The sequence below is a fragment of the Chenopodium album genome, chromosome 15, assembly GCF_948465745.1.
Source record: "Chenopodium album chromosome 15, dcCheAlbu1.1, whole genome shotgun sequence".
Lineage (NCBI taxonomy): Eukaryota > Viridiplantae > Streptophyta > Magnoliopsida > Caryophyllales > Amaranthaceae > Chenopodium > Chenopodium album.
This window is the reverse complement of record NC_137848.1, coordinates 19,345,951-19,363,438: the sequence shown is the minus strand read 5'-3', so window position 1 is coordinate 19,363,438 and position 17,488 is coordinate 19,345,951. Positions and strand designations below refer to the sequence as shown.

The 17,488-nt window shown below is 41.9% G+C and overlaps 1 protein-coding gene across 1 annotated transcript; it reads right to left on the bottom strand.

The window, feature by feature from the left end:
* Positions 1-982: 982 nt before the first annotated feature.
* On the bottom strand, positions 983-1,738 carry LOC145580941 (protein FAR-RED ELONGATED HYPOCOTYL 3-like). Its single transcript, XM_081638022.1, has 2 exons — positions 1,624-1,738; positions 983-1,518 (listed from the first exon to the last, which is right to left on the bottom strand). Exons 1-2 carry the CDS (start codon positions 1,736-1,738, stop codon positions 983-985), a joined length of 651 nt encoding a protein of 216 aa, XP_081494148.1.
* Between the last annotated feature and the right edge of the window lie 15,750 nt (positions 1,739-17,488).

Genomic DNA, 17,488 nt, shown 5'->3' with positions numbered 1-17,488 from the left:
TATCCTATTGACTCCAATTTTAGGCAACAACAATACATAATATCAAATTTGTCATGGCGAATCACAAGGTATTTCCTGTCTTTTGCATCGACTTCATCTAACCAGTAAAAAATGGGTTGTTGATCACTTGTGGGCTGGGGTGATTCTTATGCGACCTCTACAAGAACAACCATTGCATAGCATTAAATTTAGGCAACAATAATACATAGTATCAAATTTATCATGACGAATCACAAGGTATTGCTTAAAATCTTAACCAACTTCATCTAACCAATAAAAAATGGGTTGTTGATTACCTGTGGACTCGGGAGATTTCTCTGCGACCTCTACGACAACAAACATTGCTTCGGCCTCCATCTCTTTGCATAAGATTTGAAAAGATTTTTTGGTATATATTGATGCAGCATGTTTTTCTGACATTGCAGAGTGTACCCTTCAAGACATGTTCTGAATATAGCGTTGTGAAATCATTAGTTCCATTATCAAATCGCATATCTTTGATTGACGCATCAAAGAGTTGAACGAATATGTAAAGCATTATTTTTTTATCTAATACTTTTTTCAATGTTTTATTCATCGATTCACAACGTTGTGTGCTCCTCATGCCTGAAAATATCTATATTAATCTTTAAAGGATCGACTAGATATCTATGAGCTAATTATATAAAAATAGGCAGCAAAAGATGGTTTAATTATAAACACAAGTTCAATAAAATCTTATGTAGAACACAGACCCCTAACATATATGAGGAAAAGAGCACTTCCAACATCTAATTTTAGTAGCTTTGTCTAAAAAAAAAGATCTAATTTTAGTAACCGAAAATGAAAGTTGGGCCTGATTTAACTAGGCATCACTATAATAAATGTCAATGGAATTAATCACAGTGGTTGAGGTGGGGGAGAATCAATAATCACGATATTTTTAACAAAAAAAATAAAATTCCATCTCTAGACTACTAGAATTAATGATAAATTATAATCTTCAACTAATGGCCAAAGTAAGGGAGAAGAAATAACCTGCAAAAAAATAACCGCGCATATAAGCTTCTACCCATTTTTCGTTGTCTTCACACAATTGAGTCGCCCACTTTGAATTTTGGAGTTTATGGTACCAAGCCTTTTCAAAATCATCCGGCACTCTGTATCTATCAAGACATCTTATAAAACAATTGCCAAATTCTTTTCCACCGTTTGACTTCACATTTCGCATTAAATGCCATAAGCATAACCTGTGTTTAGTGTTAGAGAGGACTACTTTAATAGCATTAGTCATGGCTTTATCACCATCTGTTAATACAGTTTTTGGTTTTAGTCCATCTCCTGCTTGAAGTAGTTGTTCCAACACCCAAGTATAAGTATCTTCCTTCTCATCAACGATAAGTGCACAACCAAATATCACTGTTCTCCGATTATTATTAACACCCACAAGTACTACAAATGGCTTATTGTAGACATTACATTTATATGTTGTATCAAAAGCTAGAACATGTCCATAGGTTTTATAATCCACCCTAGACGCTTCATCACACCAAAATAACTTTTCCAAATTATTAGATGTGTTACGAGTGTAAGAAATAAAAAAAATTAGGATTGTACGCCTTTTTACCCATCAAGTATGCTAACACAGCTTTTGCATCCCCACCTTCAACTTCTTGTTGTCTAGTTCTTTCAACAGCAAATTATACAAGTCCTGCTTCAAGAAAGTTAGTGCTTCATGTCCTCCTACTTGATTAACCATATGTCTCAATATACTGCTTTGATTGATTTCAAAATTGTACATTTGAGTAATTACGTACTATTCTATCAGCATCTTTTATTTTTCTATGAGACCTGCATAATATATTAAAATTGAAGGGTAGTACATTTTGATTTTTCCTTAAATGTAAGACAACTTAAATTTAATTAATTTAGTGCATCCAAAATTGCCTTTGTTATAAACATACTTTCTCCATATCTCATAAATCTTTGATTACGTTAATATCAAATTCAAGTTAATTGAAGGAAGTACTACATATCTCAATTTCATAACTTGAATTATTTTTTATTTTCAAGTACAATGATGAAATTTTAAAACTATCCATACTAAATTTGAACTCCTATAATACAAATATTAAGTTGAACACCTATATTCATTTATGAATCTATACATATAATATGAGTTAAGTATAATGGAAGGACTTTACTTTTCGATTTTTTCACCTTTAAGGATCTTCCACATTTTTTTCACCTTTGAGGACCTAAGTTTTGATTTCCGGGCAAAATGGAGTTAAGTTAACTCAATGTGAGTTAAGCATAAAGTTCTGACATCATTAATAAGTAAGTTAACAAAACTCTAGGAACTAACATTCCATTTTTTTAACCTTTAAGGACCTCTCATTTTTTTATGTTTTTATTTTCACTTTTAATTAAGTAGTTTAAGTGTGAACAATTCCTCTTCCTCCATTGCAACCATTTCTATTAATTTACCAATTTAATAATAAACGCCATATCATTTAATTTAATCAACTTTGAACTAGATTCATCAAATCAAAATCCAGTACTAACCTGAAACAGATGTCACAAATTACCAAACTTTCATCAACTCTCTTTGTCCAAAAATAAAATGAGAAAAAAAATAAAAAAAATATTACTTCAGTTTCTTATTATTTACAAAAAATGAATTATTTATACATATATCAAACATAATTGTTTTGGGTGTTTTTGTCCTTCGGGAGAGTTACAGCTTGAAGACTGGTCGGGTGACGCCAGTACTTGCAAAATCACGGAGACTCCGGGTGGTTGGAGCTTCGCCTTCGACGATCAAGTTAGAACATGTTGAAGAATACAAAAAGGTAAGGAAAAATAGAGTGAGATCTTCTCGGATTCCGAGATCAGGTGTTTTCTCTGATGAGAGAATGTAGGATAGTGTAATAAATCATTTAATGTCCTCCAAAATGGGAGATATCTCCCTATTTATAGGGTCATTGGAGAAAGTGCCCTCTCTTAGGTCACTCTGACCTAGATTTGGTGGGCTGCGCCGTTTTGCGGCTTTCTTGGGAATTAGGCCTTGAAGGCCGCAATTCTAGCTGATATCTGAGGTTGGCACGTGTCAACTGGTGAGTGACCCATGTGGACCTGTCCAAGCTTGACACGTGTCCTTTTTTGATTTGTCCACGTGTTTAGGGTATTTTTACCCTAAACATTTGCCCCTCATAAGGGTGACGTGGCCGGCCACGTGGCACCTGTGACACGCGTCTTTCTGTGAGTGGGGCGAACAGTAAAAAATCTGTTCACCTTCTAGGGTGCGACGGGGATGCCCCCGTTTTACCCCTCTATAAATAGGAATTTACCCCCCCTTTTTCCCTCACTTGTTTGACTTATTTTACTTTTTAGAGAGAGAAAGAGAGATTTCTAGCGAGAGAGAGACTCTGCCCTCGCCTGTTGCTGATTTTTCAAGTTTTCCGTCTGCTCTTTAAGTGAACACAACTGGTCACCGTTTGGGGCAGCTTTCAGAGTTTCCAGGATTTTAAACAGAGGTAATCGTCTCTCCCCTTCTTAGCTCTTTCAAGATTTTTCCGTTTGCAATTTTATTCTTTTCAATAAATGGATTCCCCATCAGCACACACGGCACAGCCTAGGACAGTAGTCAGCCGGTCTCCTGGTATGGCTGAGTCTAGGACTGGGGGTGCCATCTCTGGATGCTTGGACCTGCTTTGTTCATCCCCGAATCCCTCCGTCTCTGTGTCTATGCAGGACACAATGGTTAGAACAAAGCAGACGGTTACCAAGCCAAGAAGGAGGCGTGCTATGGAAGTGCCTGCTGATAAAGTAACCCCAGACGGAGATTATAGTGAGACGGATGAGGATGACTCGGATGAGGAAGTAAGGTCTCCTCCGCGTGCCCCCGCAACTCCAAGTGATGGATTCTTGGAGGAGTCAGACGGCGAAGGATCCGCCTCGGCTCAAGATTAGAATAACGAGTCAGATGGCGAAGATGCTGTTGACAGATCCGGCTCAGAAGCTTCTTGCTCTGATTAGGAGGAAATTGCTTCTGAGTATCAGCCACCAAAAAATGGGCCGTCAATTTCAGACCCTACCCAGACGGGTATGTCTCCTAATTAAGGACATTGAGATGTTGAAGGGTAGCTTCAAAGCGTTCCAAGACAAGCATCCGGTAGGGAACGGATGGGTAATTGAAGTGCCACCTAAAGAGGAGACGGTCGCCTAGGACGACGATATAGATAATGTTGATAATTACTTTGGCTGCTACGAGGCGGCATTTACCGCCGGCTTACGTTTTCCCCTCCATAGAAGGATTAGAGCAATTTTGAGGGGGTATAAGCTTGGCGTCTGGTAGCTCACTCCAAACTCGTGGGTGAACATTCTGAGCTATATTGCCGCCTGCGAGTTTTAAAATGTGACGCCTAGTTTTGAGGCGTTTGCTCATATGCATTATATGAGCCGTGCCCCAGGCGGTTTTGGAGCGTGGTATACCCTAACCACACTCCCAGAATAAATGATGACACTTGACAAGGTGTCCAAATGGAGTGACTGGAAGGGGAAGTTTTACTTAGTCTCTTCTCCAACACTCAGACACAACCGGTTCCTCCGCCGGTATAATAAGGACCTAGCTTTGCTGGGAAGGAATTGTGCCCGGCCGCATATCCCAGAAACGGCTTGGAATGAAATAATGGAGCCGGACCTCTTCAAAATGACTACAATGCCGCTTGATGATGGAAGTGAAAGAATTGTCCCATAATTCTAGATACCCCATCCGGAGTGGCTCTAGGACGAGGCGTTTCTCTCCGCCTGTGGTCTTAGTACTATGCTTGAGAGATGTACGTAACCCCTCAGCCGGAGTTTTTATGTGTTTGCTTTTTATTACTTGTGGTCATTTTTCTAACTGGTTGACTTTCCTTTTTGCAGCTGTTGCTTTGAAAATGTTGGATCCCAATAAGACGTCTGCTAAACCTACTGCCCTTGTCCGGAAGGAACTTCTGGAACAGAAGAAGGCTCAGGCGGCCAAGGGGAGTGGAGTAAGCTCCGCTTGACCTATTAGGTGGTAAGATTTCTATTTTATGTCTGCTGAAATAATTTAGGCCGGCTGTCCCGTTTCAGGGTGAGAACAAAGTTGTGCCCCGGTCGATTACCAAATTTCTCAAACGGAATCGATCGGATGACCCCAAAAAGACCCCTGCCAAGGCAGCAAAAACTCAGACTACCCAGACGACATCTGAGCAGAGGCCAACAACTGCGGGTAAAAGCCCGACTGCGTTGAAGACTCTTAGTGAAAGTGCTGAAATCGTCAACAAAGAGCCGGGCGTCCGGTTTCGCAGCGGCTGAGGGTCTTGGGAACCTTCAGTATAGAGCCCAAGGTATGATTAATCCTTAACTCCCATGGCCGTATGACTACTTAGTGCGCGTGAAATCCCAGACTTCTCAATTTGGACATTCACTAGGCAGCCAGCATGATATTGGTGCCGCCTATGATGCTTCCTCACAAAATCCTTCTTCTGGTGCAGATACATCCCAGAAATGGCCAGACATACAACAGTATGTCAAGCGGATGTTGAGGACTCTCACCCGGTCTGATAAAGACCGGGACCCTGGGCTGGAGCAGGTCAACTTTGACCAGATTCTTGCCCTGCTGGCCGAGGTAATTAGTACACTTTTTATTTGCGTCTAACTTTACAAAAAAAATTTCTAACTCCTTTTTCCCGTCTGTGCTTTTTCAGGCGATGTTAAGAGTGGATGGCCTAAAGGCCCCTTTTAGGAGGAAGTCAGATGAGGTAAGAGACGCAAAAAATCGGGCGGCGTCTGCTTTGAACTCTGCTGAATATCGCTCTATCATGGGTGTATCTGAGACTAAAACCATGAAGATGCAACAGGAGGAGCTGGTGACTCAACTTACGACTGCAGTGGAGACGGCCAACAACAAAATTAACACCTTGGACCTTGAGCTTAAAAATGCGAAGTCTGACCTCAAGGCCCTGGAAGCGGTTGATATAGAGAATACTAAGCTGAGGGCAGACGTCAAGCAGCTCCAAGTGGATATGGCCAACCTGCAGACGGTGCACAGTGCTGAGCTCAAGAAGGAGCAAGACCGGCTGGTAGCTGATAACAAGAAGGATGTTGAGGAGCGTATGAAGCTTGCTTGGCAACTCATTGACCCTAATAATGACTTTGAGTACTTCAACTTAAGGTATCAGTACGCCTCTGAGATCTATGATAATCAGCAGCTGAATCTGCCAGCTTCTCCCTCTTTCAAAGAATAGGTCGCCGAGCAAGGCATCAAGATTGTCTCGGAGGGCGAAGATGAGGAAGAGGAGCCTCAAGAGCAAGACGCAGCCGACCTTCCGCCTGTCAGTCTAAGCCAGTGCCTCCTCCTCAGCAGGCTTAGTTTTCAGCGTAGTACGCCAATTTATGCTTTTCTCCGGCCTGTGAGCCGTGTATGCTTGTACTTTACCGACTAAGGAGTCAGGTTTACTCAAATTTTTTTCTTGTTTTCTTACTTTTCTCCGGATTTCAATTCGGCTTAACAATATCTCTCTGCCTTTTGGACGATTTGAATTAATGAAAATATGCTGAGTGAGTCGGTGTTATTCTTTGTTTCAATTTTTGCATACATATATACTTGAATTTTTGCCATTTTTTGCCTAACTCTTTAATAGCATGTGGCATTCAATAAACCGGCTGCACTTACCCCTGGGCGGCTGTGTGGTTGGTTTCGGTTCTTCTCTGATTGATTGGCTTACGAAATTTTGATACTTTAGAGAGTATGAGATGTTCCTAAGTCAATCAATCACAATAGTGATTGCCCCAAACCAAGTACACAGCCGTCCAAACATTCAAGCTGGTAGCCGTCAACCCAGGCGGAGAAGCAGTTACACTTCTTCTCTTTTGCCTGGGGTATTTGCAATCCAATTATACTCAACATCCTTTCATAAGGCAAGAGGAAAATAGCCACTTGACAAATGGCCCCCAGATGGCTCAAGTGGTTTTTAATGAACCACCTCTCCCACCGTCTAGGGTACCTGCAATCCAATTGTACCCTGTCTGTCTGCCCCATTGGGTGGACTTGTACAACCTCGAGAAAAAATCTAAGTTAGAGATTCGGCCGATCACCGGCTGATGTCCTTACGCATTCGGCTTTCGTAGACGGTTATTCTTTAGATTATCCTGGTCAGACAGTTATGAGTTGACCAATTAGGTCGTTCAATCTTTGCCGTTTGTATGTGTTGGTAGAGCACTTTGTTACCCGGATGGGAGATACTCTCTGCGACGATTCCACCCGGATGGGTGTCGCTGGACGCCTTACTCATGTTGGAGCAGACGAATTTATAAAATATGTATCATCTGGCCATTGGCCTCGTTTTTCGAACATTAATTTAGCCACTAAGTTATTAACTTAGTTTAATTCTAATCATTGTCAGCCGACCATCTGTGCTTTGAACAAGCGGTAATCTAACACTGCGCATGTATAGACAGGTTTGGAAATAAAAAGCAACTTTTTCATTGATAAGCTTTTCATTTACAAAAGTTTACAAATCTCAGAAGTAGTACTTTTTCAAGTTATCTACATTCCAAGTTCTAGGTAGCCGCCTGCCGTCTGGAGTTCCCAGGCGGTAGGTGCCATCTCTTACTTCTTCATAGATCCGGTAAGGGCCTTCCCAATTAGGATTTAGTTTTCCATGCTCATTGGCCTTACCGATTGCCTCCATTTTTCGTAACAAAAAGTCCCCAACTTTCAAGTGCCGTTTGTGTACTCGTTTGTTGTGGGTACGGGTCATTCTCCGACGGTAGATCTCATGACGCAAGGCGGCATTGCCCCTGCTCTCTGGGAGCGAGTCCAATGCTAGTCGCATAGCCTCCCAATTTACCTGTTCATCGTATAGCATGACTCGTAGAGTCGGCTCATAATGCTCAATGGGCAAGACGGTTTCAGCACCGTATACCATAAGAAATGGGGTTTCACCAGTCGCCCTTTTTTTTTTCAGTTGTCCGGATGGCCCATAGGACATGAATTAGCTCTTCAGCCCATAAACCACCGGTTCTTTCAATTTTCTTCTTGATGCCGTCTGAGATGAGCTTGTTGAAGGCTTTGACTTGGCCGTTTGCTTGGGGTTGGCCGACTGATGCAAAACAATGTGAGATCCCTTAATCTCCCAGCCAAGTCTTGAGTTGAGGCGTCTCAAACTGAGGGCCATTAACGAACACCATAGACATAGGTACCCTATACCGGGTGTTAATGTTCTTCCAAATGAAAGAGATGCCATCCTTTGTCTTGATGCCCTTGACCGCCTTTGCCTTAACCCACTTGGTGAAATACTCCACATCCACCAGAATATAGCGCTTTTCGCCTAGTGCAGGCGTATATGGACTTAAAATGTCCATGCTCCACTTAGCAAATGGGACTAGGCTGTGGATTGCTGTCAAGTTGGTTGCTTGCTGATGGATGAGCTTGCCAAATTTTTGGCACTTGTCACACTTTTTGACCATTTTCATGGCGTCTGACTCAAGAGTAGGCTAGAGGTAACCTTGCTGCCTGGTCCTGACAGCCAGGGATCTATCGCCTATGTGAGAGGTGCAATATCCCGAGTGCAACTCTTCGAGTACTTCTTTCCCCTTTTCTTGGGTAACACACTTTGACAAAGGTTTTAGGAAACCCGCCTTAAAGAGCTCTCCGTTTCTCATCTCGAAGTTTGCAGCACATTTCTTTAATACGGCTGCCTCCTAGTGTGAATCAGGAAGCGTACTGTCTGTCAAATACACCCGGATGCAATCCATCCAGGTAGAGCTTCGGTCAAGTACTCCAATGGGTTATTCATCAGATATACTCTGTTTTTTCATAACTTCCTAGAAGACTGATCGAGGCGTATCACAGGAGGCAGAGGATGCCAGCTTCAACAGAGCATCCGCCTGATTGTTTTCAGACCTAAGAACTTGACTTAGATTAAACTCTTCAAGTGTCCCAGCTTCAAGTTTGACCGCTTAAAGGTATTTGATCATTGCCGGATGGGTGGCTTCATAGTCACCATGGTATTGGCTAACGACCAATTGAGAGTCGTAATAGGCGTCAATTTTTGTTGCCCCTGCCGCCTTGCACATGCGGATGCTGACTAGCAGGGCTTCATATTCTGCCTTATTGTTTGAGGCTTGGAACTTGAACTGTAGTGCATACTCATATTTGTCCCCTTTAGGAGACTGATAGATTACGCCTGCACCACAGCCGTTCATAGTAGTGCTCCTGTCTAAATACAATTTCCAAACCTGATCAAGGTCGTCCGGGGCAACCGGCCTTGTCATTTCGACAATAAAGTCGGCAAACGCCTAACCCTTCACTGCCTTTCTTGGTTCGTAGGTGATTTCAAAACTTTGCATTTCGATAGCCCATTTGAGCATTCTACCAGATGACTCCAAGGTTGTAATTGGCCGCTCGAGAGGTTAATCTGTGTAGTTCACAACCGGATGTGCCAAGAAGTAAGGTTTCAACTTCTTGACAGCCATGTAAAGTGCAAGGCCAAAATTTTCAACCATGGGGTACCGTATTTCAGCATTTCTGATAACATGGATAATGAAATAGACCGGGAGCTGAATGCCGTCTCTCTCAGCAAGGAGAACGGCACTGAGGGAATGATGTGAGACGGCTAAATACATGTAAAGCGTCTCCTTGGGCAGAGGGCTAACAAGCCTTGGCAAGGAGTGTAAATGTTCTTTCAATTTTTGAAATGCCGCATCATTATCATCTCCCCATTCAAATCTAGCCTTCTTCCTGATTTCTTGGAAGAAGTAAAGGCATTTGTCGCCGGACCGGCTGAGGAATTTCCCCAACGCAGCCAGGCAACCAGTGAGCTTCTGAACTTCCTTGACAGTGCAAGGTGACTTCATGTCAATTACCGCCTGTATTTTTTCGGAGTTAGCCTCTATCCCCCTTTGATCAATCAGGAATCCGAGAAACTTGCCAGACTCAACACCAAAAACACACTTTTTGGGATTTAACCTGACCTTATGCCGCCTGAGTGTGGTGAAGGTTTTTCGGAGATCAACAAGGTGATCTGTTTGTAGTTTGGATTTGACTATCATGTCATCAATCTACGCCTCTACATTCCTCCTAATCTGATTAATGAAGACTGTATTAATCATCCGTTGGAAAGCAGCCGGCGCATTCTTCAAGCCAAATGACATAACCGTATAACAGAATAACCCCTGATTAGTGACGAAGGCCGTCTTCTCTTGATCTTTTTTTCCATAGGGGTATCTGGTGTAAGCCTGAGTAGGCATCCATAAAACTCATCAAGGCATGCCCGGCTGTAGAGTCGACCAAGCTATCGATCTTTGGAAGTGGGTAACTGTCCTTTGGACATGCCTTGTTCAATTCAGTGTAATCTACACACATGCGCCAAGTACCATTCGGCTTCTTTACAAGCACCACATTCGCAACCCAATCAGGGAAGTTACATGGCCGAATGAACCCAGCGTCTAACAGTTTTTTGACCTCAGCGGCTGCCGCTTGACTTCTTTCCTCGCCGTGATTTCGTTTCTTTTACCGGATAGGCTTCTTTTTAGGATCCACGGCGAGTTTGTGGACAACAAGTTCCGGGATGATACCTGGCATCTCTTCCACTTCAGAGGCAAAGATGTCTTTGAATTCTTTCAGTAGGAGGTGCAAGTCTGCACCCTACCTTTCAAAAGCAGTCGTCCCCACCTTAACAGTTCGCTCTGGACGGATGTCGTCCTGAGGAATATCAATGTACTCACCAGCCGGCTGGGGACGGAGTTCATCTGACCGTTCCCTGGTCAGTGATTGCTATTTCTTCTCTTTCTTCACCTCCACCAGCTGATCAGCTTTTCTTTTCTTCCCGGCTGCTGGTGGGGCTGAGTCAGAGTCCTTGACATCGTCAAGATCTATTGGCTCCTTCGGTTGACCGGCTGCAGCAGCCGTTGGTTTGACGTCTTAGAGGTAACACTCCCTTGCCGTCTTCTGATCCCCGTTGAGGGAGCTTATAGAGCCATCATCCTTTTCATACTTGAGCAGCATGAGAGCTGGGATGATGACGGCCTTCTAGTCATTCAAAGTGTGTCGGCCCAGAATGATGTATAGGCGGTCAACTCTTTAACCTTCAAACACCGAACGATCATATGTCGCCCTTTTCCCTTCTTCCCCAACCGGATGAGTAGATCAATTTGTCCGACTGGGTGCACGACCCCTCCCCCAAAGCCAACAAGTGGATAGGAGACGTCGCGCAGGTTTTCCAACTTATAGCTCAACTTGGACAAACACTTGTAGCTGTTGAGGTTAGAGGAGCTACCAGTGTCAATAAGGATCCGACCAACCAGGTGGTTGGTGACCTTAGATTCAATGACGACCGGGTCATCATGCGGTCGACGAACTTTGCCTCAATCCTTCTCGGTGATGAGGACGTCTGGGAATGTACCACTGGTGGACGCCTGTCCATCATCAACTGAGTGGATCATCTTCTTCAGATGATCCTTTGTACCCTGAATGGTCGGGCCACCACTGGCGAAATCACCTGCTATTGTGTAGACCGGATCCTTGTCGGTGTCCGAACTACTAGTAGGCTGGGGGATCTTTTTGGACGACTGCCCCTTGTTCATCTTCGAGGTGGCCTTAAACTTGAGGATGTATGACTTTAACTCCCCTTGATCAGCCAGATGGTCTAACAACCGCTAGAGGCTAAAGCAATCATTGGTGTCATGGCCAATGTCCTCATGGAACTTATAGTATTTATTCTTGTTCCGATTCTTGGCGGAACCTTTCATGGCCGCGAGCTTCTCAATAGTCACCCGGTCCCGTATCTCTATGAGGATGGAGTAGCAGTCTTTATTAAACTCGTACTTTGGGGCGTACGGTTTGAATTCCTTGTTTTTCTTCTGGGACGACTGATCAGAATCTTCAACCGCCCATACTTCTTTTCTCTTTTTGCTCTGATCATACTTGGGAGCTGGCTGAGCAGACTGGCTATCCTTTTGTTTGCCAGACTTCTTGGAGTCTGACTGATTAGTAGACGTGTAGAGGTCTGTTGCTTGTATGAAGCTCTCTGCCTTTATCAACGCCTCTTGAAGGGTGAATACCCTCTTTTTGACAAGGCCAAACTTGAAAGTTGACCCGTCCTTTAGACCCTTAAAGAAGTCTGTATAGGCAATTTCGTCAGAGAGTCCTGAATCTGGATTCTCACCATATTGAACCGCCTGACGTAAGAGCGGAGCCCTTCTCTCTCCCCCTGCCGAATAGTGCTCAAATCAAGACTTGTTTTCTTGGCAGGGATGTTCATCGAGAAGTTAAAAGCAAACAAGAACGCAAGCCTCTTGAAGCTATCTATACATTCGGCTGGCAAGTTGCCAAACCATTGTTGGGCTATGCCCTTTAAGGTAGCCGAAAAACATCTGCACCACATAGCATCCTCCAACCCCTACATGTGCATAAGGTTGGAGTAGGCCATGAGGTGGTTCTCGGGGTTGGAGGTACCATCATAAGCACCAACCAACACATTCTTAACCTTGGCCGGCTATGTCGCCTCGGTTATCTCCTTGGTGAACGCAGAAGTTTGTTCACCAAGTTTGAGCAGATGGAGCTGCCAGTCCAAAGGTTGGACATTGAGTGCCGCCTGTCCTCTAAAGAGGGCCGGCTGCATGAAATAAGGGGTGTATAGCCCATATGCCATCTGAGGCATATACGGGGCATTCCTAATCATGTAAGGGCCAGAATGGACGGACTTGCCGCCTGTATGACTCTCATGTAAGGATTAAGTATTCCTCGCGGATGTATTCTTGAAGCTGTCTGGAAAGCTCGACGTAGAAGCTGACTCGAACAGCTGCTGATTCCGATTTCGCTCGATGATATGTCGAGCATCGGTGAAGGTTTTCTTGATGCCATCTGGCTTAACTGCATGGATGACCTTCCTTGTGCCCATCTGGGGCAGAAGGATCTTAGTCTAATCAAGGGCAGGCGTAGTGTTCTCCTTCGGATGTGGAGTAGGCTGCCTGTCTCTGACTGATTTCCTCCTCGCAGCTTGAGGAGATCTTTTGGCCGACTGACCCCTGCTAGAGCCAGCTGTCCTTTTTTCGATCAGGTCCTTGATTTCACCCTTGAAACTTGTCATGAATTTTATGAGTTCGTCTCGGGTTACTGGGTCCTGACATCCTGCCGCCTGGGTATTACCAGGCGGTGGTCCAACAGACTTGCTGGTACCAGCTTCATTGTTTACTCGCTCCAGCTTATCCCTGGAACTGATGTGTTTAGCAATGAGTGACCCGTCAGAGGCCACATACGTTTCAAAGTCTACATCGTGGTCGTCTTCCTGGTTTGTAAAGACCTCCGCATCAACCGTTGGACGACTGGGGTCTAGCGGTGGTACAGACTCTTGAACCATCTTTGAGGTACTCTCCCCATAGACGGCGCCAAATGTTTTGGGTGTTTTTGTCCCTCGGGAGAGTTACAGCTCGAAAACTGGTCGGGTGACGCCTGTACCTGCAAAATAACGAAGACTCCGGGTGGTTGGAGCTCCGCCTCCGACGATCGAGTTAGAACGTGTTGGAGAATACAAAAAGTGCGGAAAAATAGAGTGAGATCTTCTCGCATTCCGAGATCAGTTGTTTTCTTTGATGAGAGGATGTAGGGTAGTGTAATAAATCATTGAATGTCCTCCAAAGTGGGAGATATCTCCCTATTTATAGGGTTATTGGAAAAAGTGCCCTCTCTTAGGTCACTCTGACCTAGATTTGGTGGGCTGCGCCGTTTTGCGGCTTTCTCGAGAATCGGGCCTTGAAGGCCGCAATTCTAGCTGATATTTGAGGTTGGCACGTGTCAGCTGGTGAGTTGCCCATGTGGACCTGTCTAGGCTTGACACGTGTCCCTTTCTGATTTGTCCACGTGTCTAGGGTATTTTTACCTTAAATAATAATAACCCTTTATTACAAATAATAAGAAACGGAGGTAGTAAAATACAACTTTCATTAAATCTGAAACCACATAAACCCAAAAACAATCAAATCCAACCCATAAAAAACAAAACTATCATCAACCTTATCAAATAATACACCATAAAAAACCGATCAACCAAAAAATTAGGGAAAAAAAATTCAATTATCCGTCGGTGGAGCAACTGCCTAAGAGATTGAGAAAGAAATACTTCTGATTGAGGAACTAACATTTATGCATGATAATGAATGAATTATGATATATGTTTGCATTTCGTGATGTATAAAGAATTGATAAAACCTATTCAAAAAAAAAAAAAAAGAATTGAACAAATAATGTTGACATAAATTAAGTAAGGACCTAAGTTATTTATTTATTTTTTGCTCCGTTGAGTTAAAGTTGAGTTAAATTGTCAGAAAGTTAACCACAAGTACTCAAAGGTGAAAAAAAAAGTGGGAGGTCCTCAAAGAAAAAATAAAAAAGAGAAGTCCTTCTCTTATGCTTAACTCCATATAATATACATGACACAATATACAATACAATTTTTTTTTTAATCAATCATACCTAATATATGGCACATGTTTTGGATGCACTAGAGGGTGTAAATGTTCTCCAATGAATTGATATACTTTGCAAATTTTCTCACCTCTAATTAACTTGACTTGCATTTTTGCTTCACAATTAAATTGTGTTATTTTCTTCGGAAATTTCTTTCTTCTCTCTAAATTATCTCATTTGACATCACGACAACCTTGGGCTTCACATACAAATAGACAAGAAGTTGGATGTCCATCAACAGTACTACATCATGGACTCCTTTTCTAATGCCAAAACCCTAGATTTTTGCATAGATTGAATAAAATTCTTCACATGCTTCCAGAGAATGAAACTCCAATGATTTCATGTCCGTTTCATCAAAATCCTTAAGAGGCATTTTATAAGAATCCCACGTATTCTCATCAAAAAATAGTCAAGAGTCTTTTCACTTGGTTCCAGTGGCATAGATATTTTATTATCTTCATCCATGTTTTGATTTGTTCATTAAAGATCCAAGTATTTTAAACCAAAGTAGTAGATGGATTGTTATTTTAAGAGAGATCGTTTTTTTTTTAATTTAAAAATATAAATGTAGATTTTTATCAGAATTATATAGAGCTGTCAATTCGGGTAAATGGGTCGGGTTTGAGTCGGGTGTGTGTGGGTCGGGTCATCTCGGGTCGGGTCAATATGGGTTAATGTCAAGACCTATGTGGGTCGGGTTTGGGTTGGGTCATGCTTGAGTCGGGTCACGTCGGGTCATACATCTTTTCGGGTTCGGGTCGGGTTTAGGTCGGGTCAATAAAAGGTCGGGTTACATTCGGGTCGGGTGAAAAACAAGTCGGGTTAAATTCGGGTGTTTACGGGTTTAAATGAGTTAGGGTCATGTTCGGGTTCGAGTCGGGTTCGGTTCAAGTCAATTATTTTCGGGTTATAATCAGGTCGGGTCATTATCGGGTTTGAGTCGGGGTCGGTTCAAGTCAATAATTTGCGGGTCATAATCAAGTCGGGTCATTCTCGGGTTCGGGTCGGGTTCGGTTCAAGTCAAAAACTTGCGGGTTATAATCGGGTCATTTCCAAGTCGGGTCATTCTTGGGTTCAAGTCGGGTTTAGTTAATAATTTGCGAGTTACAATCAAGTTGGGTCATTTAAACTTATCTGGTCATTCTCGAGTTCAAATTGGCAAGTCAATAATTTGCAGGTTATAATCACGTCGGGTCATTTCCAAGTCGGTCTCGGGTGTGGTTCAAGTCAAAAATTTGAATTCCCTTAAAAAAAATAATAATAAAAAAAAAAAGATAAGTCAAGTAAGATGAGAAAAACTTGCTATTGTCTGGGTCCCGTGTATTTTTTATTTTTTTGTTTAATTTTTTTTTTTTTTTTTTTTTTTTGCTGCTATCCAGTTCAGTTTTTCTTTGACGAGGATTATGTAAGAGATAAGTCAAGTAAGATGAGAAAGGCCACTTTTGTTTTATAATTGGAATCCATGTTAATAAATTGAAAAAAAGCCTGAAACTCAATAGTCAATACGGAGTACTCTTTTTATCCTAAAAATTCCTAAATCCTAAAATTCGGGTTAGTAATAGGTCGAGTTTAAATTCGGGTCGGGTCAATAACAAGTCGGGTTGAATTTGGGTCGGGTCAATAACAAGTCGGGTTTATTTCGGGTCGGGTTTAAAATCGAGTCGGGTTAGGAACGGGTCGGGTTGAACTCGGGTCGGGTTAGTAACAGGTTGGGTTGAATTCGGGTTTTGACGGGTTAAATCGGGTTTGGGTCATTCTCGGGTTCGAGTCGGGTTCGGTTCAGGTCAATAATTTACGGGTCACATTCGGGTCGGGTCCTCTCTAGGTCGGTTCATGGTCGGGTTCGGGTCTCAAATACTCGGGTCAACTCGGGTCTAGGGTTGGTTTCAGGTCGGGTTAGGTAGGGTTCGGGTCACCATTTTTTTCGGGTTCAGACGGGTTAGGGTTAGGGTCGGGTTAGGGTCGGTATTTCGGGTTAGGTCAGCTTTTGACAGCTCTAGAATTATATACTATCTCCGTTTCATATTTTTTTGCAACTTTTGCGAAAAATAGATATTACACATTATTTGCAACTAATGTTTTATTTCCTTTCTAGGTTGTCATTTCTCTCTATCTCTCTCCTCATCACATGCATTCTGTTTTTCTCTCTCTATCTTTCACTCACAAACAAATTTTGTCTAGGAGTCTGTGCACCCTTCAAAGTTGCAAAAAAAGTGAAACAGAGGTAGTATATATTTCAACGGTTTTTTTTTTAATCAAGATATATATATATATATATATATTTCAAAGGTTTATTTTTTTTTTTATAAATATTATGTATATATTGGAAGACTATTCAATGAATACAATAAAATTATAGCTATTGTAATTAGTTTTAATCTTAACCCTCTATTTTTAATGACTAATCTTGTCCATCCATCCACTTGACTTAAATATTTAATAAAAAAAAAAAAACTAGATTGATTAAAATAATAAAAAAAAGTTTTATGATCGGTTTCTAAAAACTGAACTTTGCCACTAACGTCTATACCATCAATTTCTAAGTTCAAAGGATTCTCAAATATCCATTAAAAACCAACATTTGATTTTAGTTTGTCAACAATAGATATACTCGGTATAGTAGTAGTAATACTCTAGCCTCTACATTATTACAAGATCCTTTATTTGGAAAAGAATTAAAAACCATTTATTTGGAAAAAAATTAAAAACCATCCAATAAGATAAATATCATAGGTTTTATCATGAGATCAAATTTTACAGTATTAAAAAAAAGTTGAAATCTTTTTCTGATAAGTTTTTTTAATTTGAAATCTTATATTTAATTGTAATTTTTTTGGATACGATGTACTTAAATTTTGATTAAATGATCTATATGGATTTTTGTATTTAGAAATTGACTTTTTATTATGTTTTAAGTCAACTAAATGGATGGATAGGATGAATTTTATAAATTGGAGGGCTAAGATTCGCTTAGTTACAATGACCACAATTTCATTGTAGCCATTTGAA

Excerpts from the sequence above, each read along its gene's own strand:
- LOC145580941 (XM_081638022.1), bottom strand. The coding sequence starts at position 1,738 with ATGGTTAATCAAGTAGGAGGACATGAAGCACTAACTTTCTTGAAGCAG. Across the intron at positions 1,519-1,623 it reads GGTGGGGATGCAAAAGCTGT|CGTCTAGGGTGGATTATAAA; the intron begins GTTAGCATACTT and ends GGTGTGATGAAG.